At 31.6% G+C, this 20,864-nt stretch overlaps 1 protein-coding gene across 1 annotated transcript in view; it reads right to left on the bottom strand.

The window, feature by feature from the left end:
* cN-IIIB (cytosolic 5'-nucleotidase IIIB) overlaps window positions 1-20,864 on the bottom strand; it is a 58,161-nt gene that overhangs the window by 29,525 nt on the left and 7,772 nt on the right. The window contains exons 3-4 of the mRNA XM_085820559.1: window positions 16,013-16,082; window positions 10,349-10,395 (exon numbers count right to left, since the gene is read on the bottom strand). Of these exons, the coding sequence (XP_085676685.1) occupies window positions 10,349-10,395; window positions 16,013-16,082 (117 nt within the window). The remainder of the gene's footprint in view (window positions 1-10,348; window positions 10,396-16,012; window positions 16,083-20,864) is intronic.

Here is a 20,864-nt window from a genome sequence, read left to right as displayed (position 1 = left end):
ATTTAGGCATCCTTATTTATTGTATATCACACAAGAACTTATATATTTAAAATTCATATGTATACAGATATTTTAAAAGAATATTTCAAAAGATGTTATTAATAAATACTAATACATTTTTATACATGTATACAGCACAAAGTATGAAAACCAGACATCCACATCCGGACTTCTGAATCATCAGCAAACTTTTCTCCCCCTTTCCTTGAAATTCTTTTCAGGCTTTATGCTTACCAACCTGATATTTTTTTCATAAATAAACATGTGCAGAGTCTCGTTTCTTATTTTCACTTCAGAACTGATACCAATATTTATTATTTTTTGCTTTTATCACTGCATGACTATCAACACGTTGCAACTCAAAAAATGTTTCTTGCAGCAATGTCTAACCATTTTTTTTTTAATACAGTACAAAGTCCGTAATCTGGACGTCCATTATCCGGAATGATCTATAATTCGGACCTCAAAGCCACAAACCTTTTTTTTTTGGTATGCTTTACGCATGCGTGTTTAATGTATAACGGACGGTATAAGTTAGAGTAAAATTATCTTTACTGATTCTAAGGCATTTCAGTTAATGTTGCAGATTGCACTGTTCCTTAATCTTCTAATTGGAACCGGCTTATTATTTTTTGCAGACTGTTAGAGCAATTTCATAAAAATCAAGCTTGGACTTTTTATTATGTCAAAAAGAGTTTCCAATTCTGGAGCTGCCAAAGGATCTACAAAGCGAAAGCATGTTTCAATGTCCATCACACAAAAAGTGGAATTGCTGCAAAAAATGGATAAAGGCATATCCATCTCAAAATTATGCGAAGAGTGTGGGACTGGATGACACAAGAAAAAGGAACTTTTTGAATTTTTTGTGGAAGCATCTTAAACAACTTACATTAAAAGAAATGTTCAATAAAGTAAACAAATAAATATTAAGCTTTTTTTTGTAAATTTTGATACCCTTTAGATTATAATTGCTTTTTATTTCATAAATTACGGTTTCATATTTTTAACTGTATAATTTCTGCATGCCATCTTACCAGATTTAAATTGATGATCTATAATCCGGAAAAAACCCCTAATCCGGAATCGAAGTCCCGATGAGTCCGGATTACGGACTTTGTACTGTATTAGTAATTGAATATCAAAGAGTATGGTAACTTTTTATGCTCATATTACACTGGGCAACGATTACAGACTGCAGCTTATTGCACTCTACAGTGCTAAGACTGTTCATGAGGAGATATATAACAGAAATTTCTATCCATAATAATAATAATAATAATAATAATAATAATAATAAACTGAAAATGACATTTATAGGCCAAAGCAGTGATCAGCAAACCTTGGCTTTTTGCCTCCTTTAGTGTGGCTCTTCCATAAAATAGCACATGCAGCCATGTGCACGAAAGAGCAAGAAAATCTTTAAAATACAACACAAAGGGCACAAATTTTACACAAGCATGAAAACAACTGAAACGAGCCAATGTTATCCCTAGAAAATTTTCTTTGTACCGATTTCACCGGTTTGATTGTACTGATTATACATCAAATTGTGCTGTCATAGTAATTGTCATATATAACTAAAAACATATCTTTTAGTACTATATATACTGCCGGTGATGTAAGGCAGAAAGCAGTTGATGAACTTCAGAAGTCAAGAAAAATTAAATTCTATATCAATTATTGGATGCAATCTTCCAATAATGTTAATTTTGCAAGTTTTGTGGTTAGTTAAGGAATTCCTAGAAGAGGGAAGTCAGACAACGAAGTTGCTTTATAAATGCATCCAGAGAACTATTTCGAGATTTTAAGAACAAAGTGGATATTCTAAAAAAAAATTAAAGAGTAACATTGTCTGCTAAAACAGTGAAAGATAGAGCAGTCAAAAAGTCCTCAACTATAACTCATCAGCAGGTTGAAGATCTTAAATTAGTTTCAGCTTTATCAGTAGCAGTTGACAAGTCTTGTGACATAAATGATATAGTGCAAGATTCACTTTTCATAAGATTTATTTCATCTAGAGGTCCCAAAGAAGAACTTTTAGGCTATACTCCAATACTTTTAGGTCCCAAAGAAGAACTCAAAGGTCAAACACGTGAAGAGGATATAGCAAATGCTGTGAAAAACATCATATTTCACTCAATATCATTGTCTCAGTTGCAACAGATGGAGGAAAAAGTATGACTAGAGAAAAAAACAGGTTTGTTGCTATTTTAAAAGAAAAAGGCAGTCATGAGATATTTACTTACCATTGTATCATTCATCAAGAAGTGCTCTGCAGTTATTTCCAGAAGAAATTTGCAAAGTTATGGATTTGGCGATTAAGGTGATCAACTTGATTACAGCTAAAGTTCTTAATTATTGCCAGTTTAAGGAATTTTTAGTTGAAATGGAGACTGAATACACAGATCTTCTGATGCATAACAAAGTATGTTGGTTATCAAAAGGAAATGTTTTGAAACGTTTCACATTTTTATTAACAGAGGTTAAAGCATTTCTCCTTGAAAAGGGCATTTATTATACAGAACTAACGAATGATGAGTGGCTAGAAAAATTTTTATTTCATGGTAGATGTGACATCTTATCTAAATCAACTTAATCAAATACTACAGGGAAAAGGAAAGACATGTTTTTGGATGTTAGAAGAAGTTATTTCATTTGAAAACAAATTATATCTTTTTGCTCAAAATTTTGAAAGAGAAACTTTGATTCTCTTTCCAAGCCTGTTGAAACATCACCAAGAAAATAATTTTGATATTGATATTTGCTATTTCAAAACAACAGTTTTAAATATGAGAGAGGTTTTTCTCAGCAGTACTTAGGAATTCAGAAATAATACAGCGACATTAACCTTTGTTAAAAAAAAACTTCTTAACATCCCAAAAAGCCCACGACATTGCAAAGATGTTGACAACTGGTCCGAGAGGTTGCAAAGCGGTCATGGTAACTTTTACGACATCTTTACAACGTTGCGAAGATGCAAAATATTTGCTGTAGCATCTTGGCAATTTGTCGACATTGCTGAAATGTCATGATATGACCGCTTTTAGACGTAGTCGTTTTAGCATTTTTTTTTTTTTTTTTTTAGTTCATCAGCATTACTTTCAGAATGAAAAGAGTCTAAATCTGCCCTTTCAAGAATCCGAAGGCCGCATAAGATTTACTTTGCAATGTTTCATTACTTTATTTCATCTAAATATATTAATCTAAGGTATATTCATCTAATGAAATGCAAATTTAATATAAATACTTTTGATTTATTAAATTTAATTAGTATTAAAAATGTGTGCTAAATAATTGTATAAAATTTTGTTAAAATGGATGCTAATAATTAACGAACATCTCAAGATTTGCGCGCTTTGGCTAGCTACCAAATTCGAACAAGCAACTGCGCAATTAATCAAGATTCTAGCGGTTTTTTCAAGTAATTTAGTAAAGATGCCATTTGTTAGGCGTTTGAAAAGACTGACTGACTTCATGTTTGAAATTGAATCAAGCAACGACTGATATAAATAATATTGCTTATATTAAAAGTAAATGTAATACACTGTCAATCAAAGAACGCATTGCGAATCTTCTCATTGTTCTGTATCTACTTACTTCAGCGAGTGAAATTCCATTGCTGTGAGCTCCTGTTTGGAAATCTCTGAATTGAGGAGAAATCATTGTGAGAATGCTGAATTTGTGTTTGTTTTGTTTGCGAGTATCTGCTCTACAAGAAATGCTACAGTTCTAATCTTGAATCTAGTGTTCGTGAATAGTGTCTCTGTGGTTATTTTCAAAATACAAAAAAATTATTGGACTGGTACCAGTAATTAATATGACTGCTGAAGATGAATTAGATATATGTAATATCAAGAAGCAATACATTAAAATTAACAATAATGCACATTTTATAAGTACAGTAAGACCCCGCTTAACGCTGTTTCGTATTTAGCGCTCTTTTATTTCAACCCGGGGATTCCCCAAAATTGCTCGCAGCACTACGGGGATTCCCCAAAATTGTGCACAGCGCTAGGTTTCCAAATAACATATCCGAAACAGTGTAGTTGTGTTTCTTGTTTTGTGCGGTGCTGTACAGACGCATTTTTATCATTTGAAACAGTTGTTGACATTATTGTAAGTATAAATTTATATAGTACTATAATTATTAATACAGTGACAAATATTATAATAATCTTTAATTTTTATCATGGGTGATAATAAAAAACAAGAACAGAAAGCAACCAGAAAAAGCATTTCACTGGAAACTAAAATGCAAGTAATTAGAAGATTACATTCTGGTGAACGTCAATCTCAAATTGGTGCAGCATTGAATTTGGCAACTTCAACAATAAGGACAATTCTTAAGAATAAAGAAAAAATACTGTCATTGGCAATTTCAACTACGTCAAGCTCTGCAACTAGAATTACCCGTTCTAGAAATAACATTATAGAGGAAATGGAAAAGCGACTGTCTATACAGATTGACGACGAAATTGAACGCAATATGCCATTAAGCCAATCTATCATAATGCCTTCTTGACAAAAAGGCAGAAAATTAGAAACACAGAATAGACTGAATGATCTGACTGAGAATTTTATTTGTTTTTATTAGTATATTCGTTTATATTTTTTTATATTTGCAAGAAATAAATGTTTGGTTTTATTTTTATTAAAAAAACATTATTAAATATAATACCTAACCAATTTTCTATCCATCTTCCCCTAACCCCATTATTTACATTTTAAGATAGCCTCGTTTAGCGCTGTTTCGTATTACGCTCTACTTTGATGGAACATATCTCCCGCGTTAAGCAGGGTTTTACTGTATGTTGTTTTTTGTATAGTATGCAGAAAAGGTTAATGATTTTAAACAGTGTATGAAATGTATGATAAAAAAATGGTGTTAAAGAAACATTAGCATTTCTAAGAAATACTGTAATCTATAATTATGTGATATTTAATTGTGCAACATTAAAAAACACTAAATATTTTTTATTGATTGCAAATTGCAGTTTTATTACTTTTTGTTTGGTATTTATTCTTCTAAACACTGTGTAATTCGTGTTTTTTTAAATATTTGCCGTTATGTATGTTTATTAGATTATCTCAATAAATGAATGTTGAAAATTAGATTATATTTTTTATTAAAGTATATTATATTGACGTTGTGTATGTTTATTAGATTATCTCAATAAATGAATGCTGGAAATTAGGTTTTATTTTTTATTAAATTCAGTATATTCTATTTTCTTCGCTTACTTTTTATGTGCTTGTGATAACAAAGAAATTCATAATAAAAAGAAACAAAATGTTTCATCGTGTGCTATTTAACGAAGAACTTACTTTAATGTACTTAGCTTACTATTGTATACTATATTATTTAAATTATTTCTGTACAGTAACAAAAGGAAAGTTATTGATTATAAAAAGTGCATGAAATAATCATTGTAATCTACAACTATTCTAAAATGTAGAAACTAAAAATAAGTAAATACATTAACATATGATCGAAAGAAATGCTGTTAAGAAACATCAGCATTACCAGTAAATATTGCAATCCATAATTATTGCACTTTTAGTTGCTTATTATTTAAAAAACACAAATATTTTTATTAATACAAAATAAATTAAAATTTCCAATTAATAAATTGGAAATTTTAGAAATTGGAAATTTTAGTTTTGTTACCTTCCTTTTGCTATTTATACTTTCAAACACTACTAGTTCATGTTTTTTCTTAAATAGTGCTGTAATGTATGTTGTTTGTTAAGTTATTATTTCGTTTTAGATATGAATATGAGAAGTTATTAGATTTAGGTATATTTTTGTATGAAATATTTTTTATCACATTTATTAACTACATTATACTGTATTTCATTTGCATATCTTGGAGATATATAAGTTAATGGTTATATTTTTTACTGTGAAAAACACGAATAAATTTATACTTGAGTTCAGGTAAAATACTGGTTATGTTACCTTGATAACCGCTTCCTAATTTAACATGACAGGAGCAATTTTCAATGTCTCTGAGATTTAATAGAAATAAATGTGAAATGCTGTTATCAGAAACGCTCTTTTTTTTACCCACATATATATCTTTACTTTTATTTATGTCTAATTGAGTTTTATTTACTTAAAACCTATTATTAATGTTATATTTATAATAATCACTTTCCTAATTACTCTCACTTAAGGGAAAAAAAATGATGAAATCTTAAATAATCGTAACTCAGAATTGAAGTTATTTTAAAAATATAGTTTAAAGTACTGAAAATAATTAAGGCTATTATTAAATATGCATATTTAGTCTAAAGAGAAAAAATTGTATTGTCTTCTGGTTTTCAGGAAATGATAAAATATTTAAACTTTAGAAAAATACAAGGAATACAAATTTTTTTTAATAAATTATATTAATTATTAAGCTTATTTTTCTGCATAAATCAATATGTAACACAAGGACGTAATACCGACATTTTCACAACTATTGCAAAAAGGTGGAATTTTGCGAACATTTAGGCGTCGTTAAGATGTCATCATACGATGATTTCTCAACCAAAATATCACCTGCAAAAGATGCAATAATGACGTCTATGCGACAAAAATCTCATCTGTAAAGATGTAATAGAGACGTCTTTGCAATGGATGCAAAACAGTGGAGTTTCATGGACATCTGGGCATCTTAAAGACAACATATTGCTACATTTTTGCGACGCCATCTGCGACGAGTTTGCAACGTCATAACTTGGGATTAGTAATTAGTAATGTTAGTGTAACAGAAGTATTTTTTCTCCCTTTAATATTAACCCTAACAACTTTTAGAACTCCTTTCAAGATAATGATAAATGTCAACAATGTGTTCACCCACACTTATTGGTAATGAAGCTGACCTTTTTCAGCTGCTAAATTTAAGAGGTGACAGGTTGCAATCTTATAACTTGAAAATCTGAATTTTCCTTTTTTAAGATGCCCGCAACACTAGTCTTAAGTTTACTATTACTGGTGCATTATTGGCATCAAGTGCTAAACAATTATTCAGAGGAATAGGATTTTATTTTAAAGTTTTAATAGCTCTGATATATGAAAACCTGTTAAATGAAGTGGGCACAGCAAACTACACTTAAATCAGAAGACACTGTAATTAAAAAAAAAAAAAAAAGAAATAACAATTGGATACAGTTTTGAATTGGTATTATTGCTTTCATCTGTACAGAGGCAGAATGGAGCTGTTTTAATGCAATTAGTAACTGAAGATTTATTTTTCATACCCATTTGTTTATCAATTATATCTGCTTTGGTCCTTGTACTTGAGTATTTCTTAGTGATTTCACCATTGGGAAATATTTTTCTAAATGTAGCTGCAGCATGATCCTATGCATTCAGTGGCAGGCTGTGCTCCAGTAAAAATGCAAAGAAGAGGCATTCTACATTAATGATATTTTGGTGCTTTGTTTCCCTAGAAAAGTTTGATTTATATTTTTTTTACAATAGAACTCATGTTGTCCTCATGTTTTTGGGTACAGAGATGTTTAAGAACATCGGCCCTTTCACTGTGGGAAATCAAAAAATTGCAACGACAAACGGTACACATCACAAATGTATTACATTTCCTTGAGGAAATTGAAGGAAAGTCATGTGCATATGATTTTTGAAAATTACATGAGTATTTTACCTTTTTGCAGACTTAACTAGCACAAAATATTGTAATTTCTTACACTATTTCTCAAAAGTACATGCACTCGCTCCACTCAGAGGCAAGATGAACAAAATAACAACCTTGATCTTGCTTTGTGCTCATTGGCTAATACGAGGGCTGTTCAAAAAGTATCGAGACTGAATTTATTATACAAAACAGGTTTTGAGTCAATCTCCTTCAAAATATGCTCCATTGGCAGTAACACACTTGGCCCAACAATGTTCCCAGTCCTCGAAACATTTCTGGGACTCTGACTTTGGGATGGCCTGAAGCTGCTGCGTCAAATTCTGTTTTATAGTCTCAATGTCCTGAAACTGGTGTCCTTTTAAGGTGTTCTTGATCTTGGGAAAGAGGAAGAAATCTGGAGGTGACATGTCCCGCGAGTAGGTAGGATGTGCTACTTGGATTGTTCCGTGTTTTGCCAGGAACTGCTGCACAAGATTGCAGGCGTGAGCTGGGGCTCCGTCATGATGAAGCATCCAGACAACACCAGTCATTTTCTGCGAACCGCCTCTCTTAATCTCCTCATGACGTCCAAGTAGAATTCCTTGTTTACTGTCTGGCCCTGTGGAGCGTACTCATGATGAACAATTCCATCTGCATCGAAAAACACAAGCATCATGACTTTGATCTGGCTTTGCACCTGCCGTGCTTTTTTTTGGCTGAGGAGACCCAGGGCTTTTCCATTCTGACGACTGCTGATTTGTGTTGGGATCGTATCCGTAAATCCACGACTCATCCCCAGTAATGATGAGCTTCATGAACGCCGGATCATCTCTTGCACTTTGAAACAAATCAGATGCGATTGCCAGTCGTGGAATTGCTGATCCTCAGTGAGGAGACAAGGCACAAGCTTTGCAGACACTTGGCGCATGTTCAAGTCCTTTCTCAAAATTTCATCACATGATCCTATGGAAACGCCCCACTCCTGTGCAATTTCTCGGACTATTAAACAATGATCAGAGCACACCACAGCCTGCACTTGTGCAATCTTGTCCTCATCGCGAGAGGTGGACGGGGATCACTGTCCACTGATTTCCGACCCTCCTTGAATCTCCGGAACCACTTGAAAACCTGAGCACGACTCATCGCCTCATCTTCAAATGCTGTTTTCATCATCTCATAGGTTTTGGTGCCTGTTTTACTGAGCTTAAAGCAAAAATTGATACAGATTCACTGCTCTGTGTTTTCAGACATTTTCTCTTTTCGCCGAACACACACAAACACTCCCCATGAAAGAAGTCAGTGTGACTGAACGGCGCACTGAACAATCAGGGCTGCTGGGTTTTGTGAAACAAGGTGAAACATGCACGTGCATGATGCACACGCTAGAGGTTTTCTGGAATAAATAGAATAAATTCAGATTCAATACTTTCTGAACAGCCCTCGTATATACCAGATGACACATAGTGGCGCTCAATGCTCATTGGAGAACTGGAACATCTTGGAATTTCCATTTGCAACAAGTGTTGATATAATTTCAAATTCTCTGTATGTTATTATTAAAACAATGAACTGATCAAGAGCCATAAAAATTAGTGTATAACTCATCAAATTTGATTCTTGGGGGAGGCACTTTATTACATTATTATTTATTACTGTTAGAAATTAAGTATGTACCTTCATTTGTAAATTCCATGCACAAAATTCTGTAATGCTTCAACAATGCCTAATTCATCCTTAATTAGAATTACATTATTTATATTTTTAAGCAAATCTTAGTCTAATTATCTACAGAGAACAAGAAAGAATGTGTTTATGTGTCACTATTATTTTGTTCTTTCTAAATTATTTAGAAAAGTTAAGAGAAGATTTTAAAGAAGGTTTGACTTTTGATAATAAGATACAGTCAAAAGTCTTTAATCCGGACTCGTCGGGACTTTGGCGATTCTGGATTATCGGTTTTTTCCGGATTATAGATCATCAGTTTAAATCTGGTAAGATGGCATGCAGAAATTATAAAATTAAAAATATGAAACCTCAATTTATGAAATAAAGAGCAATTATGATTTAAAAGGTATATTTTTTCCATTCAGTAACACTTCTTACTGCATAATTATATTATTTAATTTTAAATGATATTCATGGTACAAATCACTAACTGTACTCTCCAAAGATGCTTTAGAAATATGCCTGGGTATTAAGAAAATTTAAAAAATACAACAAAATTTTGCAAAAATGTAATTAATCACACAATTTAAACTATGCTGATTTATATATCTTAAGTTTTTAATTAAGAATACTAGTCTCTAAAATGCATTGAAAGCATCTTAAATTTTCCTGATGTACATACAAAAATTCATAAAACAAATTTTTATAAAAGTTTTTTCATGCCTATTTTTCATCTATGCTTTAGAGACAGAAAGCGTACAGAAACTCAGAAATGAAAATTTTCTCACTACATATCGCAAAAGTATTTAAATGGAGGAAGCTATAACTTGAAAAACATTTTCACACAGTACACAAAAGAATTAATTTTCACATTAAGTAGATTAAAATTAGAAGAAATTGCATGTAAAAGAACTCGTGAATAATTAAGGAGCCATTAGAAGCTAGTAAAACACAGACAATAAATGGAGGAAAAAGATCACTTTCCATATTTAAAACTAAATTTACATAAAAATATATTTTAAAATTTTATTCATAAGCATTCTAGAATTCTTAATACAAACCTGTATTTTATAATCTTCTGGAACAAATGGTGCTTTCTTTAGAATGCCTAAAAGAAATTAAGCATATTACACACTTAAAGATTGAGTTACAGATAAAGTAAATGACAGCGAATATATATATATATTTCATTGCAAATAAAAATACAACTATGAATTATTTTCTTCATTTGAAATGCATCTAACATAGGATCTTTTTCATTATAATGACCCACTAAATTAATCATTATTAACATAGGATCTTTTTCATTATAATGACCAACTAAATTAATCATTATTCTAACCCATATATTTAACACATAATTTCTTTAGCACCACGTTTTACAGATTTAATCTCCCTCAGCATGCTTTATAAATTTTGAGGTAAGGTATTGTTTATTTTATTATTCTTTTATATGCATTTAGTATTATTTAGCTGTTGCATAAATTCTTAAGTAATATAAAGTGTCATTATTTATATTTTCCAAGAAACAAAATACATCTGCAAGTTAAGAAAAAAAAAAAAAAAAAAAAAAAAAGGACTACATTCAAATCTAAATATGTCTTTTGAGCTTGACTAAACCGCAGTCCCTCATTAGATTAATAAACAGAATATGTTCATGCTATTACGACAGTTACTTCTATACTGCAGATATTAAGTTGGTTTATGTGATTATCGCAAAGTCTCGATGGCTATCTGCCTAAGAGAAGGGATGCCTTCGTGGAGGACTTTCTAAGGGAAACTGTCTCGTATACATGTCACACATGGAGAAAACCATGAAAATGCCCATTCGCGAGATTCAAACCTCGGAACGAATTACAAGTGTTCAGTGAATTTACTGCTTGGCAGCTGGTGGGCTCATAGATATTAAATACAGTGCAATAACATGAGAAATGAGTTTAGAAAGCAACAATACATACGTTTTACAAAAACCATATAAAGCTCTAATATATCAATTATAACTGTAGAGCATTAAAGAAAATTATTATATTTCTTCACAGTGACATTTCTATAAAAAGGTTTGAGCCATTAAGAAAACAAGCATGAATATTCAGCTGGTAGTTCTACACTATTAAGAATTTAATTATGAATTTCAGTAATTATATATATCAACTAATACCAAATACCATGCGAATATCATACTATGCGAAATCAAATTTAATACTTGATACTGAAATCAAGTTTAAGTAAATCTTGATTGTAAGACAAATTATATACTAACATAAAAAATTATAACAGCCATATATTATAATTATATATATCTAATATGTATACACATATTAAAAAAATACAGTGATGCCTTTATGAAAATATTTCAAGTAAATAATGACTGCAGTTCTTTTATGTAATTTCTTATAAGGAATTAAGCTATAAAGATTTGAGATTTAATTCAACATTATCACCTGTAGGCAAGTACCTTATACTTGTAACTCTGGAAGTGAAAGTCAGTCTCTAGTAATATATACTACTATCTCTACCAACATTCAACATGTGCTTATATTTTCCTTTTTATTTTAAAAAGGACATGTTCCAATTACATGCAAAGCATTGGGCGGGAAGCCTCTTCTATCTAATCAAGGTTTTTGCTTTTGCTTGTAAGGCCCTATATCAATCGTGTCTTTAAACAGAATTTAAACCCAGAACCTCATCATCAACAAATGAGCAAGCTATTACTGTATTATCATTAATTATTTTTTTAAATAATTATGTGAATGGTTTCTCTAAAAAATGTTATAAATAACAAATCTATTCATTCTCACATATTAATTCTTTGGAGGTTGGAAGAAGATGTTAACTCTCTAAGCGGCAAGATATTTATTGTGATATCTGTAAGAACGTATATATATGTGCATATTAAAATATGTCAACGGAATTAAAGCAATATATCAAAAGAAAACAAATCCAGGTATGAAATACTAGGAGAGTTTTTGCATTAAAATCAAAAAAATAATTTGTTCTCATAGTAGTTCTTGAAAATTAAAGGTGGCTTTCTTAACGAAAACCCTGGCCGCCCAAAGGGTTAAAGATTGTCTGACATTTTTTAATCAACATATAGTATACAAAGGGGCACTCCAAAATAACCAGAATTTTCTAATAAAAAGCATGGACTATTTATTTATTTTTGTCCTCGGTTCATACATTTCAAGGACAACTGGAACAGGCTGATCTCAAATGATAATTTCCCCCTTTTTAAACTGAGAACACCATTTATGCACTAGCATTTTACTGAGAACATGTTCTTTGTAAGTGCTTTACATCATCACCACAGTCTCAGATGTGTTCTTGCTGAGTAAAAACCACACATTGTTCATGAGAATCTGCCATTTCTTCATGTTACAAGTACATTACAAACACACGCACAGAACTTCCAAAGAAACCACGTGTCGTTGTCTGTTGATACTACTTGGTATACTGACTCATAAGAGGTCCTTCCACCACGGTCTAGTGGTGCCAACTTCGTACTGCAAGTATACAATGTGGAGGAGTACAATTCTGATTATTTTCAGGTCCCTCTGTGTATGTTTAAGCATCAAAATAATAATTAAAAAACTATAATTATAAAAGTAAATTAATTATTACAAAATTATTATTTTGATTTAACATGGACTCCAAAAATATTTAGTATCACCCAAATATTACTCTTTACAAAAAAACTATATTAGGCACCAGAAATCTGAAATTTACCCATTAGGTTAAAAACTGAAATTGAAAATAAAATAAAATATCCAGAATTTAAAGACAGATTTTAATATAAATATTAAATTGTTGCAAAAAAATTGATTTATGATTGAAAAACTTATTCTAATCATAATATAAAAAAAAATCAGAAAATTCCCAATTATTTATACCAAGATCAAATTTACATCATGTGAGGTGAATGAAACAAACAAAAAAAAAAACAAAAAAAAAAAAAAAATTAAATGTTTAATAATAAATATATCAATGTAAAACATCTTAATCTTAATAATGAACATGCATGTTTATTTGAACAGTCATAAAAGTAAAAATAATTACATACATCACTTTCAATATTTAAAGGAATTTGATGCTTGAGTATTAGCTGGCACCTGTCAATACATTGCTAACAATACACTGGTATTTTTGGAGATGAAATATTTTGACATAAGCAGATCAAGTAAATAGGTTTTATGAAACTAAGGTAAGCTATTACAGCTATTGTTTAACAAGCACATTCAAAACTGCATCAAACAGACTGCTAAATTCCATTAGCTTGCCCATGGATCCCTGTGATTTCTGCTAAATAAGAATTGGATGACTTCCCTCAAATTAAATTCTTATGGTAATTTCCTGTTATGTTTTACCACCAATCCTCGAATTCCATATCACAGATTGTGTTCTTACTGCATTAATATAAATATTAACGAGACATAGTGCACAATAAAAATTAAGTGATGGCTTGTAGTCAAAACCGAAAGTGCTTGAGAACTGTTCATACGATTTAACACAGTCCGGGTCACCATTATGGTAATTTCCTGTTATGTTTTACCACCAATCCTCGAATTCCATATCACAGATTATGTTCTTACTGCATTAATATAAATATTAACGAGACATAGTGCACAATAAAAATTAAGCTTTATTTAGGAACATCGCGCATACTCCCCGACAGCCTGCCTGTTTCGCTTTGCTCGCTACTCGTAAAAAACTTCTCCTCTAGGGTTGCCACACTTATCGGAGGGCGCAAGGCGCGCTCCTTATCGCCATCACCACATTCTCACTTTCATTTTAACCTAAAACCAGCTACAGGTTTGGCTTGGAAATTCCGAAGTTTCCAAATCTACCATGAGAAAGAGATATTTTCTTGATCATAACAAAATATCACTGGTACACTTTATAACTGCATTCATTTACTTTTAATACATTGTCTTAATTTCTTGGACATATTTCAAGATGCATGTATATATATACAAAGTCATTACAAAAAAATATTCTAGGATATACAAGGGTTGGAACTTTAATAGTGGCAACTATTTATTTACAAGGAATACAAAAGTGATTCATGTCACCATGTTTTACAGTCCTTCAATATAGTCGCCAGCATTGTGTACAACCCGTTTCCAACGATGTCGAAGTCGCAGAATACCTGTAGCAGCGCCTGCTTTGTTGACAGTTTAAATGGACCGGTCTACTGCCGCAAGAATCTCAGGAACAGTTTGGAAGCGAAAGCCACGAAGTGGTTCCTTCATCTTAGGAATTAAGTCATAGTCACAAGGGCTTAGATCTGGGGAGTATGGTGGATGGTAAAGAACTTTCCAGCCCCATCGCTTGAACAAATCAGTCATTGCGCTGCATGCGGCCGAGCATTGTCATGCAAAATGAGAGGAGTGTTCTGCAGAAAGTGTCGCCGTTTTTCTCTCAAAGATGGTCTGAGATTGTGCTCCAAAAATTAGCAGTAATACTGCGAAGTGACGGTCTTCTGTGGGGGAACGGTATGTGTTAGGATGACACCATCACAGTCGTACACGAGAATCACCATAACTTTCACATTGCGAGGGTTCTGACAAAATTTCGAACGGCGTGGTGACCCGTGATGACGGCATTCGTTTGATTGGCATTTCAGTTCTGGCTCGTACAATTGGGCCCAAGTCTCATCCAGTGTAATGATCTGGCATAAAAAAGCATCTCCTTCGCGCTCATAACGCTCCAGGTGGGCTCGGGCAGCATTGTATAGTAGCCATTTCTGCATTTCCGTCAATTGATGTGGAAGCCATCGTGAAGCAATTTTTCTCATGGGCAGGCGTTCCTTCAGAATGTGCAGCACACTTGTATGCACTAATCCTGTTTGTCCGGCCAGCTGACGAATCGTTTGGCGGCGATCACTGTCCTTTAGTGTGGCAACAGTTTGCATGTCTGCATCGCTGACACTCGGATGACTTGGCCGCAGCATGTCTGCCACGTTTTGGCGTCCTTTATTGAATGCTGTACGACCTCTGGTACATTCAATTTTTATCCAACATTGTTGTTCTTGTTTTGAAAACATCCTGACAACACTTACTTTACACCGCGAGCTAGTACAAAGATCCGTTCTTCGCGTCATTCCGCATGCACGTGACGTAGGCAGGACGAGTCTTTTTGCTGAGAGGTAAGGTAGGTATGTAGTTCACGTGTGGTATACGCGATATTCTTTGGTTTTGTTGCATAGCGTTTTTTCAGCTGTGTTGCCACTATTAAAGTTCCAACCCTCGTATATATCAGCCTGGCTGGCTGAATGATTAACATTCTTTCAGCAGTTATAAACACTGCATTTATGTCTTCAATTATGTGCAGTTTTTTTGTAAATGAATTGTAGCACTAATAATTTTGTGACACAATATCACATATCTGAAAATAATGTATTGCTTTCATTTCATGGCTCATCAAATCCAATAAATATAGAAGCAGAATGCAATAAAAGTTGATACAAAATGAATAAATGTTGCACCAAGAACTTTCTGCAAGGGATGGATTACTCCCCCTAAACAAGGATATAATGCAGATATGTGCTATGTAATTGGCTTGAAATTAAGCCTGAAATAAATATATATAAATAAGTCTCACTTTTCTTTAGCTACCCCCTCTCCAAAATGCATCTTTCTAGTTTCTATAATTGCTGAAACATATGTAGAAAAGCAGTCATGTGTTAAGATTGCTGGCAGTATATTGGTTGCTAAGAAAGAAATTCTTACCATACGTGGTATCACATTTGACACCATCCTTGTGAGCACGTGATAACGTATAATCAAAATCAGCTATAACCTGCAATGGAAAAATAACATGTTGCAATATAAGACATTAAGAGAGAAAACTGAAAACTCAATTTTTCATGACCATAAAACAAATTATTCTAACACTTCAATTGCAAAGTAACACTATTTTTACAAATTTAAAAATATCTCCTTAATTAAGCCCCATTTGCCTGTGATATTTATAGATACAAAATTTAAAAACTTCATCAAAATGAAAAATCTATGACTAATTAACAAAACAGTTTAAAAAGCTTCTAATGAAAAAACTTGAATAAAATAATTTAAAAAATATTAAAAAATACAAAAACTGAATACACAGTATATTTGCTCAATTTTTATATGCATATAAAAGAAATACACAGTTCGTCACAAAAATGGAAAATGAAAACAACAGCTACTCACATAATTGGAATACACCAAGAGTATGTTCCAAATTTATTACTTAATTTTATTAAATTAAGAGAAAAATTAAAACAAATCATTTAACCCTCTCAGCATTACAGATGCAAAATTCCATATAGAAAGGTGGCTTTCTTTCATACTACACATGAAAATTTCTAAGAGCTTTAATTGTATCCAATTTCAAGTTGGATGTATATTGAAAAAAAAAAGGAATCAAGGTACAAAGAGAAAGAGTTGTTTTTTTACAATCAAGAAAGAGTTGTTTATCAAGACAATATGATTTATCCACGACATTCTTAGGAACTTTAAAATTTCAGAGCTAAGCCCGTAATGCTCCGAGGGTTAATATGACTACTAAGCAATAAATTAAAATATTGTAAGCCTGAGAGACAAGACAAAACTCTAAATCAATTCAAAGTTTCTAACAGCTTCCTATTTACTTATACCACATACCACATAGTCAAGAGGAGAGAATGGAATTACCAGAACAATTGTTTTTATCTTTTGCTTTACATATATAGGTGACTAGCTTTCTAAGTATCAAAAATCTCCTTTTTGAAAATTTCTAAAATGCTCTCAGCTTGGCAAGAAATTTTCATGTGGGCCTAATTGTGACAACACCCAGTCAATTTCAAAAGCCTACAACTCTGATTCTCCTCCAGCTATTTATAGGGATACAATTTTGTCTACTCATACATAAATACAAATATAGCAAAATAATAAAACAATTACATGCATAAAAATATAACAAAAGTACCATTTAAATACAAAATAAATTGCATAATAAATAAAATTGCCAATGGACAATAAAAGCAAGTCTACAAATAATATTGCTATCTCATGAAATGCATATTGGCTATTTAAAATGATGTGCACATTTTATCAATATTTTTTCCAGGATACCATTTTCAAAAATAAATAAATAAAATACTAAATAGTTGACTAATTACATTAATTTTCTTAATTAAAACATATTACACAATGTTACAAATAAACATTAAAAACTAAGTATTAAATCATACAATGACAGTCAAACTTACAATAATAATAATAAGAAGAAGAATATTATATGCTATGTCAGAAGGAACTTAGAGTTAAAGCAAAAATGGATAATGAAAACAAATTTCTGATGCAATGATAACCAAATATGCATGATATCGAAATTTCAAAGTGAAAGATGTCAAAAAATCGTCGACGCTAATATTGTAGAAAAATTATCTGTCAACAAGCAAAAAATCAATGTTATTGTTTTAAAATAAATAATAAATGGAGTACATAAATACTCTAGTTTATGAATATATAAATTGATAATCATAAACTCTTGCAGAAATTTAATCCTTTTATCAAAATTATGGTATATGGATTAACTCCCGCTAACACAACATTTGTTACCTTTCTAACTTTATTATTAAACTTTGTTTTCTTTGCACTTATGCTGCATAAAATACAACACGAAAATCACAAAAGTTTTAGAATTCTTGATACCGAGTTAAGTATTATCATACATTTTTTTCCAGTCCATCACATCAATGTTCAGTTTTAACAAGACGGCTTATAAAACATTGTCTTTTGATGTTTTTACCAATCTTTTCTCAGTTCATCATATCAATGTTTAATTTTCTTAGTAACCACAACTTTTTTTTTTTTGTCTTTTTTTAACTTAATTTAATATATAATACTTTCTTTGCATTTATGCCACATAAAATTTGAAAGCAAAATCACAAAGTATTTAAAAACTGCATATCTTTAGAATTACAGATAGAGCTACCATATATTTTTTAATATTATGTGCTATTCAATATTTTTTAAAAATAACAACTGATTGCAACATGCTTTTATTTTTGCTGCCATGTTTTTTTCACATTTATTATGTTATTCCTTTAAAAATTATAATATGGCAATGACTTTTGGTGGCAATATTCTTTTATTTGAAGCGTTACATGGGAAAAAAGTGAGATGATTTAATAAACCTCTGTGATTAAGAGAACACTTCATCAAACTGCAAAATAGAACTAAAAACCTTTCTTTTGCATGACATAATTAGGTACAATTCGATTATTAGGACTGTACAAAACCAGAGAGAAAGCAAATGTGCAAATTTGACAAATGTAGTAAATGCACCCATTGAATCATATTTTAAATTTTTTGATAGCTCTAAGAATCTAATGATTTTTGAAAAGTCTGCCATAGAATTTTTTCAAAGAAAAGGCATCATTCATGAGAATCATGGGATGAAATTGCATTTATCGATAACTCAACAGCGAAATGGCTCTGCAGGAAAGAGTCCTGTTAGGAGAAGAAAGGATTAAGCATTCAGAATTGGTTTGAAAATCCTCTTCCTTACAGCCATGAAGTTCACATATTTTTGGCATCAGGAGATGACATCTATATAATTTTTCAAATTTCAACTGAAGAGGGTCACATAGATGGTACAGTGGTTAGGGAGGGCCTACTGCAGTACTAAAGGGCCTGAGTTTGAATCACAAAGAAGGCATGGTTGTAATTGTCTGTCTCTTCATAGCAGGTAATGGTGGCCCACTCATTAGGTGCTTTCATAATAAAGTGGCTGCCACTTCTGGCCTTACTAGCAGCTAAAAAGTTATTGACTGGAACAGTTACATGCACGTAGTGTGTCACAGCTTTAATTGCTCAACCTTTGTTGAAAATCAACAGAAAATGTGACAAAATTATAGAAGTAGATGAAAGCCTTTTAACTTAAAGAAAGAACATTTGGCGTGTTCTTCTGTCACAGTGGCTTTTACAGAAAATCAAATAAATGTTTTCTAATTGCTGTTCCAAATCAATAAACGAAAATATTGAATTCATAAAGGAAAATATCACAGAAGGAAGTATTTTTTATATCGATTGTTGGAACATACAAATTGGATGAATTGCTATATGATGGCTTTGAACATTTTACTGTCAACCACAATTATAATTCCGTAGACCCCAAAAGTGTTGTATACAAACAATACACTGGCTGTGGGGCAGAGCTAAAAAACAGTGTAATTAACACAATTGGGACACTGCTCAGTAGCACTTTGATTCTTATTTGTCTGAATTTATTTGGAGGTGTTTATATATTACACTCACATATGCACACACACACATCCCCCTCCCCAAAAAAAGAAAGAATGAAAAGGGAAAAAAAACTGAAATTTTTTTCTGTAGTGCTGAAAGCGATAAGAAAATGTTATGTCTCCCATTTAATTTTAACTATGTTTAGTTGCTTAATTTTCTTTTATTATGGACCTATAATATAAAATGTAATATATGAAATTACCTTTCATTTAAATCAAAATAATACTCTTAGATAGCTATTTACTATTATGCTTTATTATTATTTATTATCAGAGTTACCATAATTAATTTTCACATCAACAATAATTTGGCAATTTTTATTGTCCCAATTACTAATAACCCAATATTTATGGTCCTAACTGTACCTTCAATTATTTATCAAGTTATAATTTATTATAAAAAAAATAATAATATAAAAAAAATCTTTTTGAAACCAGTTAGTTAAATTTTAGCAAAGCAACACTGATACCTTGATTTTTTCACATTTTACATGGATTTGTGGCATTCGTGAAGTTTTGATTATTAGCCCAAAGGGCATTAGCCCAGAAGGGCTATCAATTTCGTTTTGGCATTTTGCGTTGAAAACTTTAAAAAGTCTGAGTAACTTTTCAAATTGTTGCCACTAAATGCTATCGCCCTGTATTATATTTGACCCTCCGCATACAGCCCACGCAATTTCCACGGGATATGAAATCTGTCTTGTAATATGGGTCGTGTAAAAATAGCATGCGTAATTTTATTTCGCTTATTTTGAATATGGATTCCGCTTTTCTTAGATATAGGCTGAGAATATTGTAATATATATATTTCACATTTCGTTTTGTACCTAGATGTCACTACAGGTTTATATCATTGTAAGGGAGTACTAATGTTTCTTCACAGCCGAACACGATGGATGCTGTTGCTTCTTTCATTGTGGAATGATAAAAAAAAAAAATAGTAAATATGCTTAGTTCTTTTCAGGATGCATTATCTGTATCAATTTATTCATGGACGGCAAAAGAAAAACTAAAGTCAAAAGTGGTTTATGGGTTTAACAATGGGTGGTGTCGACGAATGTGATCAGGAGATGTCGTACGACCCTAGTACCCAAAAACAACTTTGTAAATGTTACAAGAAAATATTTTTTCCACACATTGGATCAAGCAATGTGGAATTCCTATATAATATACAGAAAAAAAAAAATCCCTTCTTGATTTCAAGCTAGCTGTGATCAAGGAAATCTTTGACAAATACTCTTCTGCTATATGCTCATCAATATGGTCTAGTGTTGATAGTTATGACCTTTATTCACCTTGTAGGAAAGCAT

The sequence above is a fragment of the Stegodyphus dumicola genome, chromosome 7, assembly GCF_044657685.1.
Source record: "Stegodyphus dumicola isolate Sdum_Otavi_A_Nest chromosome 7, ASM4465768v1".
Taxonomy (NCBI): domain Eukaryota; kingdom Metazoa; phylum Arthropoda; class Arachnida; order Araneae; family Eresidae; genus Stegodyphus; species Stegodyphus dumicola.
Note: the sequence above shows the minus strand (reverse complement) of the source record. Positions and strands in the feature narration are given on the sequence as shown.